The sequence below is a fragment of the Podarcis raffonei genome, chromosome 2 (assembly GCF_027172205.1).
Source record: "Podarcis raffonei isolate rPodRaf1 chromosome 2, rPodRaf1.pri, whole genome shotgun sequence".
Taxonomy (NCBI): domain Eukaryota; kingdom Metazoa; phylum Chordata; class Lepidosauria; order Squamata; family Lacertidae; genus Podarcis; species Podarcis raffonei.
The window spans coordinates 120,487,322-120,510,489 of NC_070603.1; the positions used below are offsets into that span (position 1 = coordinate 120,487,322).

The following is a 23,168-nucleotide window of genomic DNA, read 5'->3' on the forward strand; positions in this document are numbered from 1 at the left end:
CGTGGTGTGGTGGTTATCAAGTGCTGGACTAGGACCTGGGAGACCCGGGATCAGATCCCATTAAATCAGCCATGAATGAAGCTCCCTGAGTGATCTTGGGCCAGTCCCTGCTGATGTTCAGGGTTAGGAGACAGAAATCATATATATATATTGGCAGGGATACTGAAGTGGCTTGCCGGTTCCTGTTGCAGGTGGATCACATTTGGTCAAAAATCTCCACTATGACCTGTCCGTCTTGGGTGGCCCTGCACGGCATAGCTCATAGCTTCTCTGAGTTATTCAAGCCCCTTCGCCATGGCAAGGCAGTGATCCATGAAGGAGAATTTACTTTCTTGGGCTCCATGATCACTGCAGATGGTGACAGCAGTCATGAAATTAAAAGACGCCTGCTTCTTGGGAGAAAAGCAACGACAAACCTAGACAGCATCTTAAAAAGCAGAGACATCACCTTGCCAACAAAGGTCCGTATAGTAAAAGCTATGGTTTTCCCAGTAGTGATGTATGGAAGTGAGAGCTGGACCATAAAGAAGGCTGATCGCCGAAGAATAGATGCTTTTGAATTATGGTGCTGGAGGAGACTCTTAAGAGTCCTGGGGACTGCAAGAAGATCAAACGTATCCATTCTGAAGGAAATCAGCCCTGAGTGCTCACTGGAAGGACAGATCGTGAAGCTGAGGCTCCAATACTTTGGCCACCTCATGAGAAGAGAAGACTCCCTAGAAAAGACCCTGATGTGGGGAAAGATGGAGGGCACAAGGAGAAGGGGACGACAGAGGACGAGATGGTTGGACAGTGTTCTCGAAGCGACCAGCATGAGTCTGACCAAACTGCGGGAGGCAGTGGAGGACAGAAGTGCCTGGCGTGCTCTGGTCCATGGGGTCACGAAGAGTCGGACACGACTAAACGACTAAACAACAAGCTGGGATAGGAATTGTGTGTGTGTGTGTGTGTGTGTGTGTGTGTGTGTGTAAAAACACAATTCCTATCCCACCTTTCAAGTCTTCATGCAACACCCAGGACACCTCTTTTCTTTTAATTGCAATATGCATTTTCTTCTCTGCAATCCATTTATAAAGATAAATGAAGCATTTTTTTGATGTGCAACACGGAAACATTTGAAAGCACCAGCTTACAAATATCAGTAGTATAAGAGCATCATCTGCTTACGATCAAAGAGCAAAACAGAAAAGGAAACAGGATGGGAAGGAAATCGGAGAAGGGAGCCCAGGAGCTGTTTCTTAGTCACTGAATAATAGTAATGACCAGCTCAAACAGAGGAACCCAAAATTGCTCTCCAATGGAGAAGCCCTGCTTCCACTGTAGCCTGATGGATCAGCTGTAGATAGATGCCAGTTTAGGGAATCATAGAAATCATAGGATTGTAGGGTAAGAAGGGACCCTGAGGATCATCTAGTCCTGCAATGCAGGAATATGCAGTTGCCCCATTCATGGCTCGAACCTGCAACTTTGGTGTTATCAGCACCAACTGAGCTATCCAGGATGAGCCTGGCGATACGGCAGGCTCTCCATTCTTCTTACGCCTTTCTTTGCAACCTTTGGAACGTAGAGAAAGCGACATGGGTGCCACTCTAAAATGGCTGCTCTCTTGGGCATGGCCAATCACAGAATGGCTGCCATATGCTGTCTCAAAATGCCAGTATCTAGTAAATCGGTAAAGGAAAACCAGTAACTTACCCCAGTGGGTAAAGGTAAAGGTAAAGGGACCCCTGACCATTAGGTCCAGTTGTGGCCGACTCTGGGGTTGCGGCACTCATCTCAATTTATTGGCCAAGGGAGCCGGCATACAGCTTCCGGGTCATGTGGCCAGCATGACTAAGCCACTTCTGGCAAACCAGAGCAGCGCACGGAAATGCCGCTTACCTTCCCACCAGAGTGGTACCTATTTATCTACTTGCACTTTGACGTGCTTTCGAACTGCTAGGTGGGCAGGAGCAGGGACCGAGCAACGGGAGTGAACCGCTGACCTTCTGATCAGCAAGTCCTAGGCTCTGTGGTTTAACCCACAGCGCCACCCGCTCCCCACCCCAGTGGGTAGAGAACCCTTTTTCTGCCTGGGGGACCAGATATCTCCACACTTCACCCCACCGACCTGAGCCAACTTCTGACTTGTGGGCGAGCCCACCCACCTGTCAATCATTTGCTGTCATTGTTCACCTGTCCAAAGCTGGTCTATGTGGGTGGAGAGCAGGACTGATCAATCCTGCTTAGCGCTGGGCTCTGAAGCACGGAAAAGCTCCCTGTAGAGATCACTCGCACACCTAAATCAGGCGGAATGAAGCTCCCTTCTTCCCACAAGCTGATTTAAGAGATCTGTCCTGGGCCCAGTTGCGTAAGAGAGTCCTCTGCAGTGAACTTTCTCATAGCCTGACATGCCAGACATGACAGCCAGCCAGTTTCAACACCTTCTCTATCCTCGATACAGACATTCAAGGGGCATTGTTGGAGTTGAAGGACATATTCCAGGTAGGCAGAAACAGCAGGGTCATTGGGGGGGCAGGGGCTGGGGAGGGGGGCCCTGGTGTGGGGCAGGTGCCATGCGCAGGGTAGAGTGGCCTGATGTTGCCCGCCCCCGATTTATACAATTTCTCCCGAAAGTGAACTTTCTGATGGCAAGAAAAGGTTGAATGGTGAACGAAGCTCTTTCCGCACTTCGGGCATTGATAAGGTTTCTTCCCCGAATGAGTTCTCTGGTGAAAAGTGAGCTGCGACTTCTGGCCAAAGCTCTTTCCGCACTCCGAGCACTGATACGGCTTCTCCCCTGTGTGGATTCTCTGATGTTCAGTGAGACTTCCCTTTTGGATGAACTTCCTGCCGCACACAAAGCACTGATACGGCGTCTCCGACGTATGGATGGTTTGGTGGGTCGTGTGGTCCAAATGGCGGCGGAAGTGCTTTCCGTGAGCTGCGGAATGAAGAGAGGAAACCGGTAAGAGAGCCCAAGGGGGTGTCTTTGTACACAAAACGTATGTGGGAAGTGTAAAGAGAAGGAAGGCATATTCTACCACATGTGGTGGGTGTGCTTTCATTTCTGTATATACTGTGTGTTTATAGTCTTTGTAACGAGCGCAAAATATGGTCTGAAGCTCAACTTCAAAAAAACGGAGATCATGGCCACTGGTCCCATCACCTCCTGGCAAATAGAAGGGGAAGAAATGGAGGCAGTGAGAGATTTTACTTTCTTGGGCTCCATGATCACTGCAGATGGTGACAGCAGCCACAAAATTCAAAGACACCTGCTTCTTGGGAGAAAAGCAATGACAAACCTAGACAGCATCTTAAAAAGCAGAGACACCACCTTGCCAACAAAGGTCCGTATAGTTAAAGCTATGGTTTTCCCAGTAGTGATGTATGGAAGTGAGAGCTGGACCATAAAGAAGGCTGATCGCCAAAGAATGGATGCTTTTGAATTATGGTGCTGGAGGAGACTCTTGAGAGTCCCATGGACTGCAAGGAGATCAAACCTCTCCATTCTGAAGGAAATCAGCCCTGAGTGCTCACTGGAAGGACAGATCCTGAAGCTGAGGCTCCAGGACTTTGGCCACCTCAGGAGAAGAGAAGACTCCCTGGAAAAGACCCTGATGTTGGGAAAGATGTAGGGCACAAGGAGAAGGGGACGACAGAGGACGAGATGGTTGGACAGTGTTCTCGAAGCTACCAGCATGAGTTTGACCAAACTGCGGGAGGCAGTGGAAGACAGGAGTGCCTGGCGTGCTCTGGTCCATGGGGTCACGAAGAGTCGGACACGACTAAACGACTAAACAACAACTACAAACGAGTTCTTATTCTCTTATGCTATATGTTAAGTCTGCAAGCTGCGCATATTCTGTCAGCTTAAGTTACCATTCTTCTTTGGTTGGGACTTGGCTCGTTTTCCATTTTTGGACTAACAAAACACGGGCCGCCATAGTGGCATACCTTTTTGGACACCTTTTTGGACACCTGGGAATGTCAGTCTGAATTATCCCCAACAAAAAGAACTCTGGTTTTTTGGGGAAAGTACTTTTAAACATTTGTTTCAATTCATTATGGATCATTTCCCAATACTCTTTTACCCTTTTCACAAGTCTACCACATATGAAAGAACATTCCCTCCACCTCTTTGCATCTCCAGCACTTACCGTATTTTTCGCACCATAGGGCGCACCGGACAATAGGACGCACCTTGTTTTAGAGGGGGGAGAACAAGGGGGAAAAATTCTTCCGCTCTCTGCCCAGCGCCCCTTCAGCGAAGCAGCAGGAAGCGCTGCGCAGAGAGTGGGAGAATTTCCCCCCTCTTGTTTTCCCGCTCTAAAACAAGGTGCCGTTTAAGGTGCGTTCAGGCGGCTACCTTGGAAGCCTGGAGAGCGAGAGGGGTCAGTGCGCACCGACCCCTCTCGCTCTCCAGGCTTCAGCTTCCTTTCGACCTGCTCTTTGGGGCTGGCAGGGGGAAGCCCACCACCAGCCCCAAAGAGCAGGTCAGGGAGCAGTGGAAAGGCGCAGCAGAGAGGCTCCTGCCATAGCCGCGCGTCACCTCTCCAGCCGGGAGAGGGTCGCGGGGGGCTGCTTTAGCTCTGCGCGCGCTCTCCCGGCTGGAGAGGTGACGCGCGGCTATGGAGGCTCCTGCCATAGCCGCGCGTCACCTCTCCAGCCGGGAGAGGGTCGCGGGGGGCTGCTTTAGCTCCGCGCGCGCTCTCCCAGCTGGAGAGGTGACGCGCGGCTATGGAGGCTCCTGCCATAGCTGCGCGTTACCTCTCCAGCCGGGAGAGGGCCGTGGGGCTATGGTGTCTTCGCTCCATAGGACGCACACACATTTCCCCTTCATTTTTGAAGGGGAAAAGGTGTGTCCTATAGAGCGAAAAATACGGTATCTGATTCAGCCTTATAGATCTTAGTAAGCCTACTCGGAGTTAAATACCATCTGTAAATCATTTTCAAGTAGATCTCCTTCAAAGAATAACACGCTGTAAACTTCAAATCGCTTTTCCAACGTTTTCTTCAGAGGTTAAAATCTATATTGTGAGGACGGCAGCTCTTCACCTCGGAGCAAGGGAAACAATGGAGCCTTACCTAGAGAGGTGACCATCAGGCAATTGTCTTCCATGACTTCGCTATGCAGAGCTCTCTGGTCAGGATCCAGCAAAGACCACTCCTCTTCTGCAAAGAACACAGCCACATCCTCAAAGGACACAGGGCACTGATAACAAATTAAAGAAGATGTTTATTATTAACATATCATTCGTTTATAGCCTATTATTGACATTTTTGTTAGATTTTCAAATTAACATTTTTTATTAGCTTTTCAAATTTTACAAATTCTTTTAGACAATCATCGAAACATATATCTTATTATCTGTTGACTTCCCATCCACTTTTCCATGGTGTTCTTTTCTTGCCTTATAAAGATGCTTTATTACTTATATTTTACCCATTACAGTGGTACCTTGGTAGTTGAATAGCTTGGCTCCCGAACAAATTTGCTCCCAAACGCCGCAGACCTGGACAGGAATGTTTCGGTTTGCAAATGTTTCTCAGAAGCTGAACGTCCTACGTGGCTTCCAATTGAGTGCAGGAAGCTCCTGCAGCCAATTGGAAGCCGTGCCTTGGTTTTCGAACAGTTTCAGGAGTCAAACAGATTCCCGGAAGGGATTAAATTTGAGAACCAAGATACCACTGTATATATGTTAACTATAGATTATTAAATTACCACTTCTCATTCATTGCAATACTTCAAATCCTCAATACATTTTAACATCACCATGATTTCCCCCCCAAATATTACAATTCTTCAAGAAATTTTTCTTCATTCTGTTCTTTAATTCTGTTAGTCTAGCCATTTCAGCATATTCAATCACCTTCATAAGTCATTCTTCTTTCGTCAGGTTTTCCTCTCCATTTTCACACTCAGACTATTCTGGCCACCGCCATAGCTTGCATAAACAAATTAAACAATTCCTCTGGAAGCTCTGGTCTAATTATACCTAACAGAAAGGCCTCTGGTTACTTGGGAATCATCACTTTAAACCTTTTTTAACTCATTATAAATCATTTCCCAATAATCTTTTTGCCTTTCTACAGGCCCACCACATATGAATAAAAGTTCCATCCATCATTTTACACTTCCAACAGATACCTGCTTTGCCCTATACATTTTTGCAGTTTTATACACTGTTAAGTACCATCTCCCCTTCATGGATCACTGCCTTGCTGTGGCGAAGGGGCTTGAAGAACTCAGAGAAGCTATGAACTACGCCAAGCAGGGCACACAAGATGAACAGGTCATAGTGGAGAGTTTTGACCAAACGTGATCCACCTGGAGGAGGAACCGGCAAGCCACTCCAGTATCCTTGCCAAGAAAACTCCATGGACAAAGACAACAGGCATATAAAAGTTATGACGCTGGAAGATGAGCCCCTCAGGTCGGAGGGCATCCAACATGCTAATGGGGAAGAGCGGAGGACAAGTACAAGTAGATCCAGAGCTGATGAAGCGGCTGGGCCAAAGCCGAAAGGACGCTCAGTTGCGGATATGCCTGGAAGCGAAAGGAAAGTCCAATGCTGTAAAGAAAAATATTGCATAGGACCCTGGAATGTAAGAACCATGAACCTGGGTAAGTTGGAGGTGGTCAAAAATGAGATGGCAAGAATAAATATTGACATCCTGGGCATCAGTGAACTAAAATGGACGGGAATGGGCGAATTCAGTTCGGATGACCATCACATCTACTACTGTGGGCAAGAAACCCGTAAAAGAAATGGAGTGGCCCTCATAGTCAACAAAAGAGTGGCAAAAGCTGTACTGGGATGCAATCTCAAAAATGATAGAATGATCTCGATACGAATCCAAGGCAGACCTTTTAACATCACAGTAATCCAAGTTTATGCACCAACTACTGGTGCTGAAGAAACTGAAATTGACCAATTCTATGAAGACTTACAACACCTTATAGAAGTGACACCAAAGAAGGATGTTCTTCTCATTATAGGGGATTGGAATGCTAAAGTAGGGAATCAAGAGATAAAAGGAACAACTGGCAAGTTTGGCCTTGGAGATCAAAACGAAGCAGGGCAAAGGCTAATAGAGTTCTGTCAAGAGAACAAGCTGGTCATCACAAACACGCTTTCCCAACAACACAAGAGACGACTCTGCACATGGACATCACCAGATGGGCAGCATCGAAATCAGATTGATTATATTTTCTGCAGCCAAAGATGGAGAAGCTCTATACAGTCAGCAAAAACAAGACCTGGAGCTGACTGTGGCTCAGATCATCAGCTTCTTATAGCAAAATTCAAGCTTAAACTGAAGAAAGTAGGAAAAACCACTGGGCCGGTAAGATACAATCTAAGTCAAATCCCTTATGAATACACAGTGGAAGTGAGGAACAGGTTTAAGGATTTAGATTTGGTGGACAGAGTGTCTGAAGAACTATGGATGGAGGCTCACAACATTATACAGGAGGCAGCAACGAAAATCATCCCAGTGAAAAGGAAATGCAAGAAAGCAAAGTGGCTGTCCAATGAGGCCTTACAAATAGCAGGGCAGAGAAGGCAAGCAAAATGCGAGGGAGATAGTGAAAGATACAGGAAATTGAATGCAGATTTCCAAAGAATAGCAAGGAGAGACAAGAAGGCCTTCTTAAACGAGCAATGCAAACAAATAGAGGAAAACAACAGAATGGGAAGAACAAGAGATCTGTTCAAGAAAATTGGAGATATGAAAGGAACATTTCGTACAAAGATTACCATAATAAAGGACAAAAGTGGTAAGGACCTAACAGAAGCAGAAGACATCAAGAAGAGGTAGCAAGAATACACAGAGGAATTATACCAGAAAGATATGGCTGTCTCGTACACCCCAGGTAGTGTGGTTGCTGACCTTGAGCCAGACATCCTGGAAAGTGAAGTCAAATGGGCCTTAGAAAGCACTGCAAATAACAAGGCCAGTGGAAGTGATGGTATTCCAGCTGAACTATTTAAAATTTTAAAAGATGATGCTGTTAAGGTGCTACACTCAATATGCCAGCAAATTTGGAAAACTCAGCAGTGGCCAGAAGATTGGAGAAGATCAGTCTACATCCCAATCCCAAAGAAGGGCAGTGCCAAAGAATGTTCCAACTACCGCACAATTGCACTCATTTCACACGCTAGCAAGGTTATGCTTAAAATTCTACAAGGAAGGCTCAAGCAGTATGTGGACCGAGAACTCCCAGAAGTGCAAGCTGGATTTAGAAGAGGCAGAGGAACCAGAGACCAAATTGCAAACATGCGCTGGATTATGGAGAAAGCTAGAGAGTTCCAGAAAGACATCTACTTCTGCTTCATTGACCATGCAAAAGCCTTTGACTGTGTCAACCACAGCAAACTATGGCAAGTTCTTAAAGAAATGGGAGTGCCTGATCACCTCATCTGTCTCCTGAGAAATCTCTATGTGGGACAAGAAGCTACAGTTAGAACTGGATATGGAACAACTGATTGGTTCAAAATTGGGAAAGGAGTACGACAAGGCTGTATTTTGTCTCCCTCCTTATTTAATTTATATGCAGAATACATCATGCGAAAGGCTGGGCTGGATGAATCCCAAACTGGAATTAAGATTGCCAGAAGAAATATCAACAACCTCAGATATGCAGATGACACAACCTTGATGGCAGAAAGTGAGGAGGAATTAAAGAACCTTTTAATGAGGGTGAAAGAGGAGAGCGCAAAATATGGTCTGAAGCTCAACATCAAAAAAACGAAGATCATGGCCACTGGTCCCATCACCTCCTGGCAAATAGAAGGGGAAGAAATGGAGGCAGTGAGAGATTTTACTTTCTTGGGCTCCATGAACACTGCAGATGGTGACAGCAGCCACGAAATTAAAAGACGCCTGCTTCTTGGGAGAAGGGCAATGACAGGCCTAGATAGCATCTTGAGAAGTAGAGACGTCACCTTGCCAACAAAGGTCCGTATAGTTAAAGCCATGGTTTTCCCAGTAGTGATGTATGGAAGTGAGAGCTGGACCATAAAGAAGGCTGATCGCCAAAGAATGGATGCTTTTGAATTATGGTGCTGGAGGAGACTCTTGAGAGTCCCATGGACTGCAAGAAGATCAAACGTATCCATTCTTAAGGAAATCAGCCCTGAGTGCTCACTGGAAGGACAGATCGTGAAGCTGAGGCTCCAGTACTTTGGCCACCTCATGAGAAGAGAAGACTCCCTGGAGAAGACACTGATGCTGGGAAAGATGGAGGGCACAAGGAGAAGGGGGCGACAGAGGACGAGATGGTTGGATAGTGTTTTCGAGGTTACCAGCATGAGTTTGACCAAACTGCGGGAGGTAATGAAGGACAGAGGTGCCTGGCGTGCTCTGGTCCATGGGGTCACGAAGAGTCAGACACGACTAAACGACTAAACAACAACAACAAAGTACCATCTATACATCATCTTCATGTAATTCTCTTTTAATGTACAACAATCTGTAAATTTTAAATTAACTTTCCATAGCTTCCCCTAAAGAAGATATTTAAACTGGTTATCCCCAAAAAACCCGAAGGCTTTCTGCGAGGGGCAATTGGGACAGATGTTCTGAAGAATCTGACTTTTATATTTTTATGTATCCAACAACTCTCTACATGTGGAAATGGAAAGAGGGATTCCAACTAAAGAAGAATAGCTTCTAAAATTAATGGACTATGCTGAAATGGCGGAATTGACTGTAAAATTAAGAGAGCCAAAGGACAAACTTTTTATGGAAAATCTCAGGCCTCTTTTGGACTATCTGATGAAGTATTCAAGCGACATGAAATTGTGAGCAGGATTTGAGATATGAACAGCAGAGGAAGAAAATGGTAAGATAGTGTTAAGGGGTTTGGCAATAATTATAATGCATAAAAATGTCAGGGAGGGAAGGGTGGGAAGTGAAAAAGAAAACTATAAGATAATGGTTTGTTGTCTGTGGAGAAAATTTGCTTTAAAAATTCAAAACGTAATCAAAATAAATTTAAAGAAAAAACAGGACACTGGACTCGGAAGGAAGGAAGGAAGTTTTCTTACTAGGAATTTTAGGTCAAGAAATACCTAAGGATCAGAAGAGACTATTTATGTATGCTACAACAGCTGCGCGGATGCAACTTGCCCAAAGATGGAGGGAGGACAATTTACCTACAAAAGAAGAATGGCGGATAGAGATGCCGAATTGGTGAAAATGACCGGGAAAAACGGAGATCAAGAAGACAATAAAGAATGGGGGGGAAATTAAGTTATTTGAAAGAACACTGTAAACAATTGAAAACACTGGAGTGCAGTGAAGTGAGAATTATGATAAAAATTGAGATTTAAGAAAATATGAATATGATAAGACTCACTTTGAAAATAATATCTGGGGAAACCGTGGAGGGAAGTTCAGGGGTTCTGAGAATCCTATTTGTAAAATGATTATGATTTGTGTATGATAACAAATGTTTGTTGTTGTTGTTTAGTCATTTAGTCGTGTCCGACTCTTCGTGACCCCCTGGACCAGAGCACGCCAGGCACTCCTGTCTTCCACTGCCTCCCGCAGTTTGGTCAAACTCATGCTGGTAGCTTCGAGAACACTGTCCAACCATCTCATCCTCTGTCGTCCCCTTCTCCTTGGGCCCTCCATCTTTCCCAACATCAGGGTCTTCTCCAGGGAGTCTTCTCTTCTCATGAGGTGGCCAGAGTATTGGAGCCTCATCTTCGGGATCTGTCCTTCCAGTGAGCACTCAGGGCTGATTTCCTTCAGAATGGAGAGGTTTGATCTTCTTGCAGTCCATGGGACTCTTAAGAGTCTCCTCCAGCACCATAATTCAAAAGTTATAATGTTATAATGAATAAAAATGAATAATTTTTTTTTAAAGGAAGGAAGGATGGAAGTTTATCCTTTATAGATAACATGAAGGTCATCAACAAGCAAAATCCAGAAGACTTGGAAAGGAAAGGTGCTTTAAATCTGCCTGGCATACACTGCCTTCCTTGCATGCAGTTCAGACACAAGCAAAGAGAAGGAGGGGGATTTGTTGAAGCTGAAAGAGGCGCACAGGAGATGAGAGGCCCCATCACTGCCACCTGCCCATCTCCCCAAGGGTGCTTCCCCTTACCTGGTCTAGTGTTACAGCAGCTGTTTCCCCTCCGTCCGAAAGAAGAGGTGGCCGAACGGGTCTTGCCAAGCTCATTCCATCACCTGCTAAAGAGACAAAGGTGGCCGGGAAGCCAACAGCCCAGGTCTCCTCCACTGCATGCAGTTTGAATGTCGAGTCCTTTTTTTCTGGACTGCTTTAAAGGAGGATTAGACACATTCTGTGGAGGAATTCTGCTCACAATAGCTATGTACAATAGCTAGTTGAAGGCAGTGTATTTCTGAATACCAGCGGCTGGAAAAACCACAAGAGGAGGTAGCTTCCTTGTGTTCAGGTTCTGCTCCCAGTCTTCTCATGTTAATAATAATAATAATAATAATAATAATAATAATAATAATAATAATAATAATAATATACTGCTCCACACCCACAGATCTTAGGGCAGATCACAGGATAAAAACAGAACATGAAACCACAAAATAAATAATCAAAATAATAAAAACCACAACGCAATAACTCGCCCCTTTCAGTTTGCGTTTCTTAGTACAGTGGTACCTTGTGTGTTGCGGACGTAATCCATGACAGAGGCACATTCACAACCTGCAGCGTTCACATCCTGAAGCGCCGCGTCTGCGCCGGCGCGATTTGGCGCTTCAGCGCATGCGCGAGCGGCGAAACCCGGAAGTAACCCGTTCTGGTACTTCCAGGTTTCCCATGGTCTGCAACCCAAAAACACGTAACCTGAAGCGTCCATAACATGAGGTATGACTGTACAGAAAGTATTGATCTGATGTGTAGAGATCTTTCCTATTCTAATTAGTTCAAGAGGGTTCTGGAAGCTTCTCTGTGTGACAGAAACAAGCAGAAGGTTCATGATGTTTGGGTTATTCCTTCAGAGAAGCTGAGTACAGCTGGCTTAACTTGGTCCTGTTATCTCTTCTGTCAAAGTCATGCTGACTATAATAATAAGGGCAGAAGGAGCCTGGGTTTCACTTTCTATCTCTCTTCCTTCTGGTGTGGTGTTCTGTATACAGTGGTACCTCGGGTTACAGACTCTTCAGGCTACATACGCTTCAGGTTATAGACTCCGCTAACCCAGAAATAGTACCTCGGGTTAAGAACTTTGCTTCAGGATGAGAACAGAAATCGCGCGGCGGCAGCAGGAGGCCCCATTAGCTAAAGTGGTGCTTCAGGTTAAGAACAGTTTCAGGTTAAGAACGGACCTCCGGAACGAATTAAGTACTTAACCCGAGGTACCACTGTATAGTGTATAGAAATTATTGTAAGTTTAAGTTAAGTCTGCTGCAACTGGATTTCTTATGGACAGCACCAATCCTGAACGTATTGTATTTGTGACCATCATACTCATTTGCCTTCAGTAGCAGTAAAGCTCTGCTGGATGAAATATTCATTGCCTCTGGTCTATTTTTGGGGAATCTTGCAACATGTTTAAGTTTTTACTCTGCTAACTATGAGCTGGAATCTGCTCTGGATCAATACTGAGTAGAATTCCATGACACACACCCCCCCAAAAAAAATCCCCCCACATTTTAAAAGGGCATACGATGCAGGATTTGGCTGGCCAGTGTGAGAACAGGATGGTGGACTAGGTGGGCCTCAGGCGTGACCCAAACGGCCTCTTCTTAATCTATTTTTATAGCCCAGTTTGGTGAAAACACAACTCTCCACCTGGGTTCTGGGCAACAAATCCAAGTGTTGCCTTTAACGTGTTCAAATGTTGGAAATAAATATGGACGAACTGTGTACAAGGGCTGTGGGGCAAGCATGTTTGCCCATGACAAGTCAGGAGAACGTGAAGGCATCCCAAAGATTTATTGCATAAACAGTGGAGGGTGTCATGGATTGGTTGGGCATGGGGGAATGGTGGAAGGAACTGTTGGGATACTGCCAGGGAGGCAAAGTCTATCGTAGCCCCCAAGCCGGCTGCCAGACGATCCATCGACCTCTGGTAGACAGGCAGTATCAGCAATTAGCAACACGAAGCCTCAGAAATAGTATTCCACATTCTTAGGCTGGTGCACACTCTATCAGCAGAATCCACACAGCAAAAGATGCACAGCAGGAGAGCATATTTACAAGTTTATTCAACCTTGGTCAGAACAAAGAAAAACATGACCGCCTGCTTCAGCGTTCAGGCACGAAGAAGGAACGAAAGCAAACACACAACAGAAACATCCTGTGCTACAGGAAATACGCAGACTCTGTGACTCACAGCCTGCTCCCTTTTAAGGTGGAACGGAAATATCCTAACAGGAACCAGTTGGGGAACCCCTCAGGAAAGAAGACTCAGAGCCTGGAGAATGGTGGTGGGACGACGATGAGAGGTCAGAGGGAGAAGACGGGAAAGAGAAGGTATCGGAAGCTGAAGAGGTGACAGGGTTTAGTGAGCAGGAGGAGGCTGTGGCAGAGAGCAGTCCAGAATCGGAGACAGAAGGTGAAGCAGGAGAGGAGGGAGGCCAAGAGGTAGAGACGAGTCAGGCTGATGAAGAGGCACGGGTGTCTCCCCGTAGTACTATGGCAAACTCCCTCCACCTTCTGTCTCCCAGAACCAGAAGAGGGCTGAAACAGGAGAACAGGTCGAACAAAGGTGCAGTCTCTGATCGCTGGGAAAAGTCCTGGAGAGGAGCGGACTTAAGACAGTTGCGGGGGAGGCTTCAGCAACTGATTTCCTGCCTGTTAAGTTGTAGGTAAAAATATCACACGACACAGCAATTCTTCAAGCAGCTCTTGTTTATTCACAGGCCAGAACAGAACTGAACTGAAGGGTTCAGCCAGCCTGCTTACATAGAGCTCCACTACAACGCAACAGTAACAACTTTCTACAACTATCCAATCACTGTACATCACTTTCAATCCCTTATTTGCATATGTGGACCTGAGTGAAAACTATCTACAGTATCCCCCTGCTGGCCCAGGGTGAAAACTTCAGTACATAACACTGCCGGAAGACCCAACAGGGAATGAGCTGCTGTGCTCATTAAGCTTGACATTCAGCCAAGTCTGTAGACAGTGTTTTTCCAGTTAACTCCAACTTCCCTTTTTAGGGAAGTTTTTAAGGATTGATGTTTTTATTATGTTTTTAGATATGTTGTAAGCCGCCCAGAGTGGCTCATTTGGGGTGCTCATTTGGCAGGGTAAAAAGCCAAGAATAAAATACAAATTATTAATGGAAATTAGAGATAGAAGCGGGTTTGCATTACCAGATCTTAAATTATATTACGAAGCAGCACATCTGGTGTGGCTCAAAGATTGGATGACTTTTAAAAATGTAAACATACTCGATATTGAAGGCTGGGACAACAGATTTATACCCAGATGGGCGGAGGGAAAACAACAAAATTATTGTTATTATTTTTATTTGAACTGTGGGTGATTCACTGACCGGCACGCTCTGTGACAGAGGGAGACCCAAGTTCAAGATCATGCAACATTAATATTTACCCAACAAAGTGGCACCTCCATCACTCTCTGGCATGTTTCGCATGGGATACTCTCCAGTGGTTGATGGCGTCCTCTCTGCCTCCAGGGAATCAGCAGCCAATTCTGCAAGCAGACCCTTGGTCTGAAACAGCAAGTTGAAGTTGTAAAACAATGTGAACGCAGATCTTTGGAAGCTTTTTGGTAAAAGCTGGAGAAAAATGAACCACGTTATGGAGCAATGGAGAACTTCTGAAACAACAATGGTATATTAGCTCTGCCCAAGGCATGATGGAAGCATCGGCTGGGAAAAGATAGACATAACATTTTACAAGGACTGGAAGGAACATCACCAGTGCCGGATTTACATATAAGCTAAACAAGCTATAGCTTAGGACCCCACTCTCTTGGGGGCCTCTAAAAAAAAAAAGGAAAAAAATCTGGATGTACATTTCCAAAATATAAGATAAAAAACAAATAAAATAAAACCTACAAACAGCAACGGTGTTTTCTGTTGTGTAGGCTGCTATGATATAAGTAATGGGCCCCGCCTGCTAGCCTGCTCCCTAAAATATCACTGGTTTTAGATACCTATTAGGTCCATAAATATGGGACGCAGAGTGGCACTGTGGCTTAAAGCACAGAGCCTAGTACTTGCCAATCAGAAGGTCGGCGGTTCAAATCCCCGCAACAGGGTGAGCTCCCGTTGCTCGGTCCCTGCTCCTGCCCACCTAGCAGTTCGAAAGCACGTCAAAGTACAAGTAGATAAATAGGTACCGCTCCGGCGGGAAGGTAAAGGTCACTGTGAGAAGAGGATGCTGGACCAGATGAACCACTGGCCTGATCCAACAGGCTCTTGCTGTCCGAAAAAGTTGGCCAATTATAGGGAGTTTTGAGTTGAGCTCCCTCATGTTTTTTTAGGCCCTTTGGAACAACCCTCATTCAGCTGTCTCTCACCTGCTGCTCTGCCTGCTTCCTCTCCTCTGCCTGGCTTAGGAGGAAACCTTCAGCCAGGGCCACCGCCTGGGAACTGGTCTCTGCTCCACATTCCCTGACCCAGTTCTCCATCTCCGGGGGGAGGACAGCCAGGAACTGCTCCAGGATCACCAGGTCCAGGATCTGAGCCTTGGTGTTTTGCTCTGGCTTCAGCCACTCATGGCAGAGACGGCACAGTTGGCTGCAAACCTCTCGAGGTCCCTTGGCCTCCTGGTAGCAGACATCTTTGAAGTTTCTGAACTGTTGGTGCTGTACTTTGGGATGGAAAACACCTTCGCCCAAGATCTTCTTCTGCACGCTTCTTTCCCAGAAGTTCTCAGTGCTTCCAATCTTGATAGTGTCAAGGCCTCTTCCTGCTGCAGCAGAATCCTGCTTTTCCATCTTTGGTCTGTGCCCCAAGGAAGCCTCCAGCTCTGGGAAACAAAAGATGAGCTTGTTAAAGGAGAACTACATGAAAATGGGTGGCGCTGTGGGTTAAACCACAGAGCCTAGGGCTTGCCGATCAGAAGGTCAGTGGTTCGAATCCCTGTGACGGGGTGAGCTCCCATTGCTCAGTCCCTGCTCCTGCCAACCTAGCAGTTCGAAAGCATGTCAAAGTGCAAGTAGATAAATAGGCACCGCTCCGGCGGGAAGGTAAATGGCGTTTCCGTGCGCTGCTCTGGTTCGCCAGAAGTGGCTTAGTCATGCTGGCCACATGACCCGGAAGCTGTACACCGGCTCCCTTGGCCAGTAAAGCGAGATGAGCGCTGCAACCCCAGAGTTGTCCGCGACTGGACCTAATGGTCAGGGGTCACTTTACCTTTTTTAACAGCTAAGAAAAGTTTGGGGGCTCTTTTGTTCAGGGCTTCCATCTTGTTCCACCTTGTGGCAGGTGGGAGTCCTGTCGCGACAGTCTTCAATATAGACAAAGCCTACTGGCTGCTGTTTCGCTCTGTTATTCCCAGCTGGTGTCCTTGTTTTTTGTCCAAGGGAGCCCTCCGATTTCTCCGTTAACAGGGTAGGGACCCTCCTAAAACGAAGGGGACCTGCCTGCTTGAGCCTCCTGCAATTCCTGGGTGATGTGCGCGTGGGGCTTCGGCAGAGAATCGGAGACCAAAGCGCATAGCAGCGCATCGTTAACCTCTGGAACTCCCCTCCACAATGATCGTCCCCAACACAGACAGTTTAGAAAAGAGGATCAGATGTTAACAACCCCCCTCTGCCAAGCATCCAAGCCCCCTCCTCTCTTTGCAGCCTTGCAGTCTCCCCTTCCCCTCCAGCCCTGGGACTGCCCTTCACCCAAATGCACCAAAAGTGGAGGAGGCAGGCTCACCAGATCCCAGAGCGTGGATCCCAGCGCTGGAAGAAGCAGGAAAAACACCGGATGGGGAGGGGCATTATAAGGATTGTTCCCTCCCTCTCCAGGAAGCGAGCTCGGCTCATGTTAACTCAAAGCCTAAACTGCAGGATTCCTCTGCGGTCTCTGCCTTTTCTGCATTGCGCAGAAATACCTGCTTTGGCCACTAGGGGGGGAGGCTCAGACATATGCCCTCTTTCCCTGAGCAAGATGGAAGGAAACTGACTGCAAAGGTGTCTTTGGGGGGGGGGCAGGGAGGTTTGCAGGAAATCCCGTTCTCATCCTACCTACGCTAGATCGCCTCTCAGCAGAGAGAAGAAAATGATGGAATCAAAAGAATTGGAGGGCACCCAGGTGGTCATCTAGTCCGACCCCCTGCCATGCAGGAATCCAAGCGAAAGAACCTGAAATATACTCAGAGTCGCAAAGTGATTTCATGCTCTTTATTCAGCTCATAGTGGTGAGGAGGAATGAATGAATGTCCCCTCAAAGTATCTGCTTTATATACATTATTTACACAATGGGCTGCACATGATTGGCTAATTCCGGAATTCTACTGTAAGCCAATCAGGTTGTGGATTCACTTCTATATGAGGCATGATTGGGTAGTTCCTGCCAACCAATCATACTGCTGCATTGTTCTAGGACCAATCAGACTGCTGCATTCTGAATCCTATTGTTCTAGGACCAATCAGACTGCTGCCTTTCGGATCCTATTGTTCTAGGACCAATCAGACTGCTGCAGTTTGGATCCTATTCAACTCAGTACATAACAGAACCCCTGACAGATCCTGCAGGGAAATGCGGTTTTGCATCTACGTTGAGCAATTAAACTAGAAACTAGAAGCCTTTGGCTGATCTTATTGACATCCAACACCCTTTTAGAATGTGGCTTATGGGGCGGGGGTGTTATTGGGTTACAGTGGTACCTCGGGTTAAGAACTTAATTTGTTCCGGATGTCTGTTCTTAACCTGAAACTCTTCTTAACCTGAAGCACCACTTTAGCTAATGGAGCCTCCTGCTGCTGGCCGTGCCGCCGGAGCACGATTTCTGTTCTCATCCTGAAGCAAAGTTCTTAACCCGAGGTACTATTTCTGGGTTAGCGGAGTCTGTAACATGAAGCATATGTAAGCTGCAGCGTATGTAACCCGAGGTTCCACTGTACTGCTTTTGGTTTGATTTTGTATGTTGTGGTCTTGGTGCGAACCGCTCCGAGACCTCCGGGTATAGGGCAGAGGAGGAGGAGGAGGAGGAGAAGAAGAAGAAGAAGAAGAAGAAGAAGAAGAAGAAGAAGAAGAAGAAGAAGAAGAAGAAGAAGAAGAATTTATTATTTGTACCCCGCCCATCTGGCTGGGTTTCCCGAGCCACCCTGGGCGGCTTCCAACAAAGATTAAGAATACATTAAAATGTCTCACATTAAAAACGTCCCTGAACAGGTCTGCCTTCAGATGTCTTCTAAATGTCAGGTAGTTGTTTATCTCTTTGACATCTGGTGGTAGGGCGTTCCACAGGGCGGGTGCCACTTCCGAGAAGGCCCTCTGCCTCGTTCCCTGTAACTTGGCTTTTCGCAGCGAGGGAACCACCAGAAGGCCCTCAGAGTTGGACCTCCGTGTCTGGGCTGAAGGATGGGGGTGGAGACACTCCTTCAGGTACACAGGACCAAGGCCATTTAGGGCTTTAAAGGTCAATACCAACACTTTGAATTGTGCTTGGAAATGCACTGGAAGCCAATGCAGGTCTTTCAGGAGCGGTGTCATATGGCCTCGGCGGCCGCCCCCAATCAACACTCTAGCTGTTGCATTCTGGATTAGTTATAGTTTCTGGGTCAGCTTCAAAGGTATCCCCACGTAGTGCGCATTGCAGTAGTCCAAGGTGAATGAATGAACGAACTATATAACAGTAAGAGCTGTTCAACAGTGGCACAGTCTCCTTTGAGAGGTGGCGGACTCCCCATCTTTGGAGGTTTCTAAGCTGAGGTTGGCTGGCCATCTGTCATAGATGCTTTAGCAGATATTCCTGCATTGGGTTGGGCTAGTTGACCCCTGGGGATTCCTCTTTTAAGCATGTAGGACAGCATTACCTGGTGGTCACCTGGAAAGTCCGCCTCAGCCGTGGCCAGAGGACATCATCTTCCAAGCCACATGACTGAAAAGCAGGGAAAGCTGACAGAACACTGGCTTGATTGTTTTTATTGCTCTGTCACATATAAAGCACCTGAAATGTCCTAAATGCAAACGGAAGATGCGTTTCAAGGTGACAAGACCAGAGATGGGAGAAAACTCACGGTGGCCCACCAAGCGCATTTCAGCTCTCTTTCCTTTTCGTAAGATACCATGCGCAGATCTTCATGCAGGAATATCAGGGAGCAACGCTACACACAAGAAGCTGGTGTAAGAAGGCAGCATAAAGTATTCTGGATCCAAGCTTGGTTCAGGAGCAAGGCTACTGCTTGCCTTTAAAGGGAAAGATGGAGGGCACAAAGAGAAGGGGACGACAGAGGACGAGATGGTTGGATAGTGTCTTTGACACTACGAACTTGAGTTTGACCAAACTGCGGGAGGCAGTCGAAGACAGAAGTGCCTGGCATGCTCTGGTCCAGGGGGTCACCAAGAGTCGGACACGACTAAACGACTAAGCAACAACAACAACAATTCACTGGGAACAGTCAAGTACAACATTCCTTGTTTTCCTAGAGTGGACATGCAAGGGAATCTTTGGTCCAGCCAGTCGAAACTTCCTGTTCCTCCTGGCCCAGAGCATCCTTCCTTGCATGTGACTAGTAGGTGGGCTTGACCCTTCCAGACCTGGGAAAAGGCCAACGAATGCTGCTACCTTCTTCTTCTTTTGAAAATTCATCATTTACTAAAGAAAATGTGATTCTTCAGTTCCAGGAGAATGAAGCTTGTATGTAAAGATTAGTGGATATAATAATAATAATAATAATAATAATAATAATAATAATAATAATAATAATATATTTATACTCCGCCCATCTGGCTGGGTTTCCCATCTGGTGGCTCCCAACAAATTAAAAACAGAACAAAACATCTAACATTAAAAACTTCCCTAAGCAGGGTTGCCTTCAGATGTCTTCTTTTTCGTCTTCTTTTAATGTATTTTTATTAAAGATTTTCTTGATTTACAAAAGCATGTGCAATGTCTCTCTCTTGTATTTTTTTCCATGTAACGTTTTTACAAATCAGTTTCATTTGTTGAGACAATAGGAAGAAAATGGGGAAAGGGGGGGCGATGTTTCTATTTTACTTAATATATGCGGGGTTTTATGTCAGCATCGCTTGTGCAGGTTCTCTGCTGTTCACCTGTGTTCCTTTGGTGGTGAGAGAGGTTGGGGTTGGCCTAGGGTGTGGTTGTTCATTGGTGGTTGGCTGTGGTGGTCTTTGTTTTCATGTGTGAGTGGGGTGGGTGGGTGTTTTGGATCAGGTTAGCCATATTGATTTGTATGCTGTTGGTGGGTTTTTGTCGTTGTCTTGTTGGGCTGTGTATGTGATAGAGGGGAGCCATACTGGGGTGAAGGCTTCTTCTTCTATTTGTCCCCATACGAGAAATATGTAAAATAACCAAGCAAGTATTAGAAATCACCCCAGAATTGGCCTTACTAAACATCTTCCAAGACAATAATGCCCACTACAAAGAACTCATAACCCACCAACTTTCAGCAGCCAGAAACATCATAACCAGACACTGGAGAGACCTGTCAGGAGTAAGCATGGACCAATGGTACCAAATAGTATGGGAAACAGCCTTACTAGAAAAATTAACCAATAAACTACCTTCTTCTTGTTGACCTTCCTGTTCGTCCTGTCTACGTCCTGCATCACTTGGACTCTACTGCTGGCTGCCACAGAAGTTCCCCAGGTTATCTCGGTTCAGAAACCAAGGCACGGCTTCTGATTGGCTGCAGGAGCTTCCTGCACTCAATAGGAAGCCATGTCGGTCGTTCAGCTTCCAAAAAACGTTTGCAAACCGGGACACTTACTTCTGGGTTTGCGACGTTCGGGAGCCAATTTGTTCGACAACTAAACCGTTTGGGAACTAAGGTACCACCGTAATGGGAGATGTCAACAAAGATGGGGGTGTTAGTATTTTAATTAGGCAGTCACGATAGGTCAGGGGTCAGCAAACTATTTTAGCAAGGGGCCGGTCCACTGTCCCTCAGACCTTGTGGGGGGCCGGACTATATTTTTTTAGGGGAAATGAACAAATTCCTATGCCCCACAAATAACCTAGAGATGCATTTGAAATAAAAGGGCACATTGTACTCATGTAAAAACACCAGGCAGGCCCCACAAATAACCCAGAGATGCACTTTAAATAAAAGAACACATTCTACTCATGTAAAAACACACTGGTTCCCGGACTAGATTTAGAAGGCGATTGGGTCTGATTCGGCCCCTGGGCCTTAGTTTGCCTATCGATGTGACAGGCTGTAAACTTTGCACATGCCCAGCCAATGGGGAAACAAGGGAGGGAACCTGCCCTTGGGAATAGAGGATATAAGCTTATGTTTTGCTAATTTTGGGTGCGCCTGCTCTGGACACTCACTCTTGCAAGAACGTTTTTATAATCAATAAACACTTTGCTGCTTCACCAATTTTGTTCAGATTTTATTTTGAGGGTCTCAGACCCACTTCTAACAGCATTGAAAGCCCTAATTGACTTAGGCCCCAAATATCTGAGAAACTGCCTCCTTCTCCACAGACCTTCTTGGGTTAAGATCAGCAGAATGGCTCCTCTTGGCTGTTCCACCACCTTTCGAAGATGAGGGGTTGACCTGCAAGAGGCCATTCTCTATGGCAGCCCCTAGGTTGTGGAAAGCTCTCCCCATAGAGCTGCGTCGGGCACATTCCTTGTATAGTTTATGTCATATGCTGAAAACACACCTCTTTGCTTTTTACACTTGAGATACAGGTTTTCAGGAAACCGTCCCCCCGATTCCTGTGAATTTAACTTTGTTTTAAACTGTTTTTAATACAGTATTTTAATTGCTGTGATCCACCTTATGGTGAAAGGCAAGTAAGAAATCAAATAGCCAATAACAATATTTCAGATCAAACTGCCAATTTTACAGGATACCTAAATGGATGAGAAGAAAGCAATAATAACAAGGTTATATACACGCAGGTTTCAATCTAAGCATGCAGGTGTTTTATTCGAAACATGCAGGTGTTTTTACTCCAGTCACTTTTAGATTATTGTTACAGTGGTGCCTCGCAAGACGAAATTAATTCGTTCCGTGAGTTTTTTCTTCTTGCGAGTTTTTCGTCTTGAGAAGCACGGTTTCCCATAGGAATGCATTGAAAATCAATTAATGCGTTCCTATGGAGACCGCTTGCCAGGCTGGCGGTGCGGAGAAGGGCTTTTCTCCCCACCGCAAGCCTTCAGGACAGGTACGGGAACAGAGGGGAAGGCGCGCAGCGCTTCTCCTCTGTTCCCGGGGCTTGCGGTGGGAGGAGGGTTTTTCCTCCCCACCGCCAACATTCAGAACAGCATTCTGAATGTTGGCGGTGGGAAGGAAAACCCTCCTCCCACCGCAAGTCTTCAGGACAGCCATCCGAAGGCTGGCGTGGGGAGAAGGTCTCTCCGCCCCACCGCCAGCCTTCGGAGGAGCCTTCCGAAGCCTGGAGGCGGGAGGAGGTCTCTCCGCCCCACCGCCAGCCTTCGGAGGAGCCTTCCGAAGCCTGGCGGCGGGAGGAGGTCTCTCCGCCCCACCGCCAGCCTTCGGAGGAGGTCCGAGGACAGTGGGGAAGACGCGCTGCGCTTCCCCACTGCCCCGGAGATTTCCCTATGGGCTTTCGTCTTGCGAAGGAAGCCCATAGGGAAATTCGTTTTGCGAAGCGCCTCCAAAACGGAAAACCCTTTCGCCTAGCGGGTTTTCCGTCTTGCGAGGCGTTCGTCTTGCGGGGCACCACTGTATATAAATGCAGTTGTTCAAAGTACCTCTGGCCATGCCACTCAGAGACGGCACTCAAAGATGTTAATTTCACTAGGTCAGGGCATTTCTAAACATACAGCTATCGGCTAGGTCATGCTGTTCCTTTTTGACTAGACAAATTATTTCTTTAAATTGGGCCCTGAACGAAACATAACGCATTATAAGGATTCATTGCTTACAACAAAGATAAGCTTTGAAGCTTAGCTAAGTCAAGATAAGGCAGTTCAGTATCTCATGTCAAGGGTTTGGATTGCGTAACAGAGAAGGCTGAATCAAATTCAGCTTGAGAAAATTGGGTTTCCCCAGAAATGGGCCTGATTAATTTTTCTCTGTTATTAGATTGTCTAGGACATGGAGTTATCTGCAA

At 46.4% G+C, this 23,168-nt stretch overlaps 3 protein-coding genes across 5 annotated transcripts in view; 1 reads left to right on the forward strand and 2 right to left on the reverse strand.

Moving 5' to 3' along the window:
- Positions 1–23,168, reverse strand: part of LOC128408827 (uncharacterized) — a 282,229-nt gene that overhangs the window by 12,188 nt on the left and 246,873 nt on the right. Inside the window, exons 7-8 of the mRNA XM_053378849.1 lie at positions 5,068–5,194; positions 2,671–2,923 (exon numbers count right to left, since the gene is read on the reverse strand). Coding sequence (XP_053234824.1) covers positions 2,671–2,923; positions 5,068–5,194 — 380 coding nt within the window. The remainder of the gene's footprint in view (positions 1–2,670; positions 2,924–5,067; positions 5,195–23,168) is intronic.
- LOC128409414 (zinc finger protein 397-like) lies at positions 587–16,687 on the reverse strand. 3 transcript variants are annotated; one of them, XM_053379888.1, is made up of 6 exons: positions 16,311–16,687; positions 15,473–15,924; positions 14,540–14,660; positions 11,099–11,181; positions 5,068–5,194; positions 588–2,923 (listed from the first exon to the last, which is right to left on the reverse strand). In XM_053379888.1, the coding sequence occupies exons 1-6, from the start codon at positions 16,360–16,362 to the stop codon at positions 2,448–2,450; spliced, it is 1,311 nt and encodes a 436-aa protein (XP_053235863.1). In that variant the 5' UTR covers positions 16,363–16,687; the 3' UTR covers positions 588–2,447. The 3 variants fall into 3 exon arrangements, with proteins under 3 accessions (XP_053235864.1, XP_053235863.1, XP_053235862.1); XM_053379887.1 differs by having other exon boundaries at positions 11,099–11,184; XM_053379889.1 differs by lacking the exon at positions 5,068–5,194 and having other exon boundaries at positions 587–2,923; positions 11,099–11,184.
- LOC128409401 (craniofacial development protein 2-like) lies at positions 6,188–8,693 on the forward strand. The gene is made up of 2 exons (XM_053379860.1): positions 6,188–8,107; positions 8,593–8,693. The coding sequence occupies exon 1, from the start codon at positions 6,361–6,363 to the stop codon at positions 7,801–7,803; it is 1,443 nt and encodes a 480-aa protein (XP_053235835.1). The 5' UTR covers positions 6,188–6,360; the 3' UTR covers positions 7,804–8,107; positions 8,593–8,693.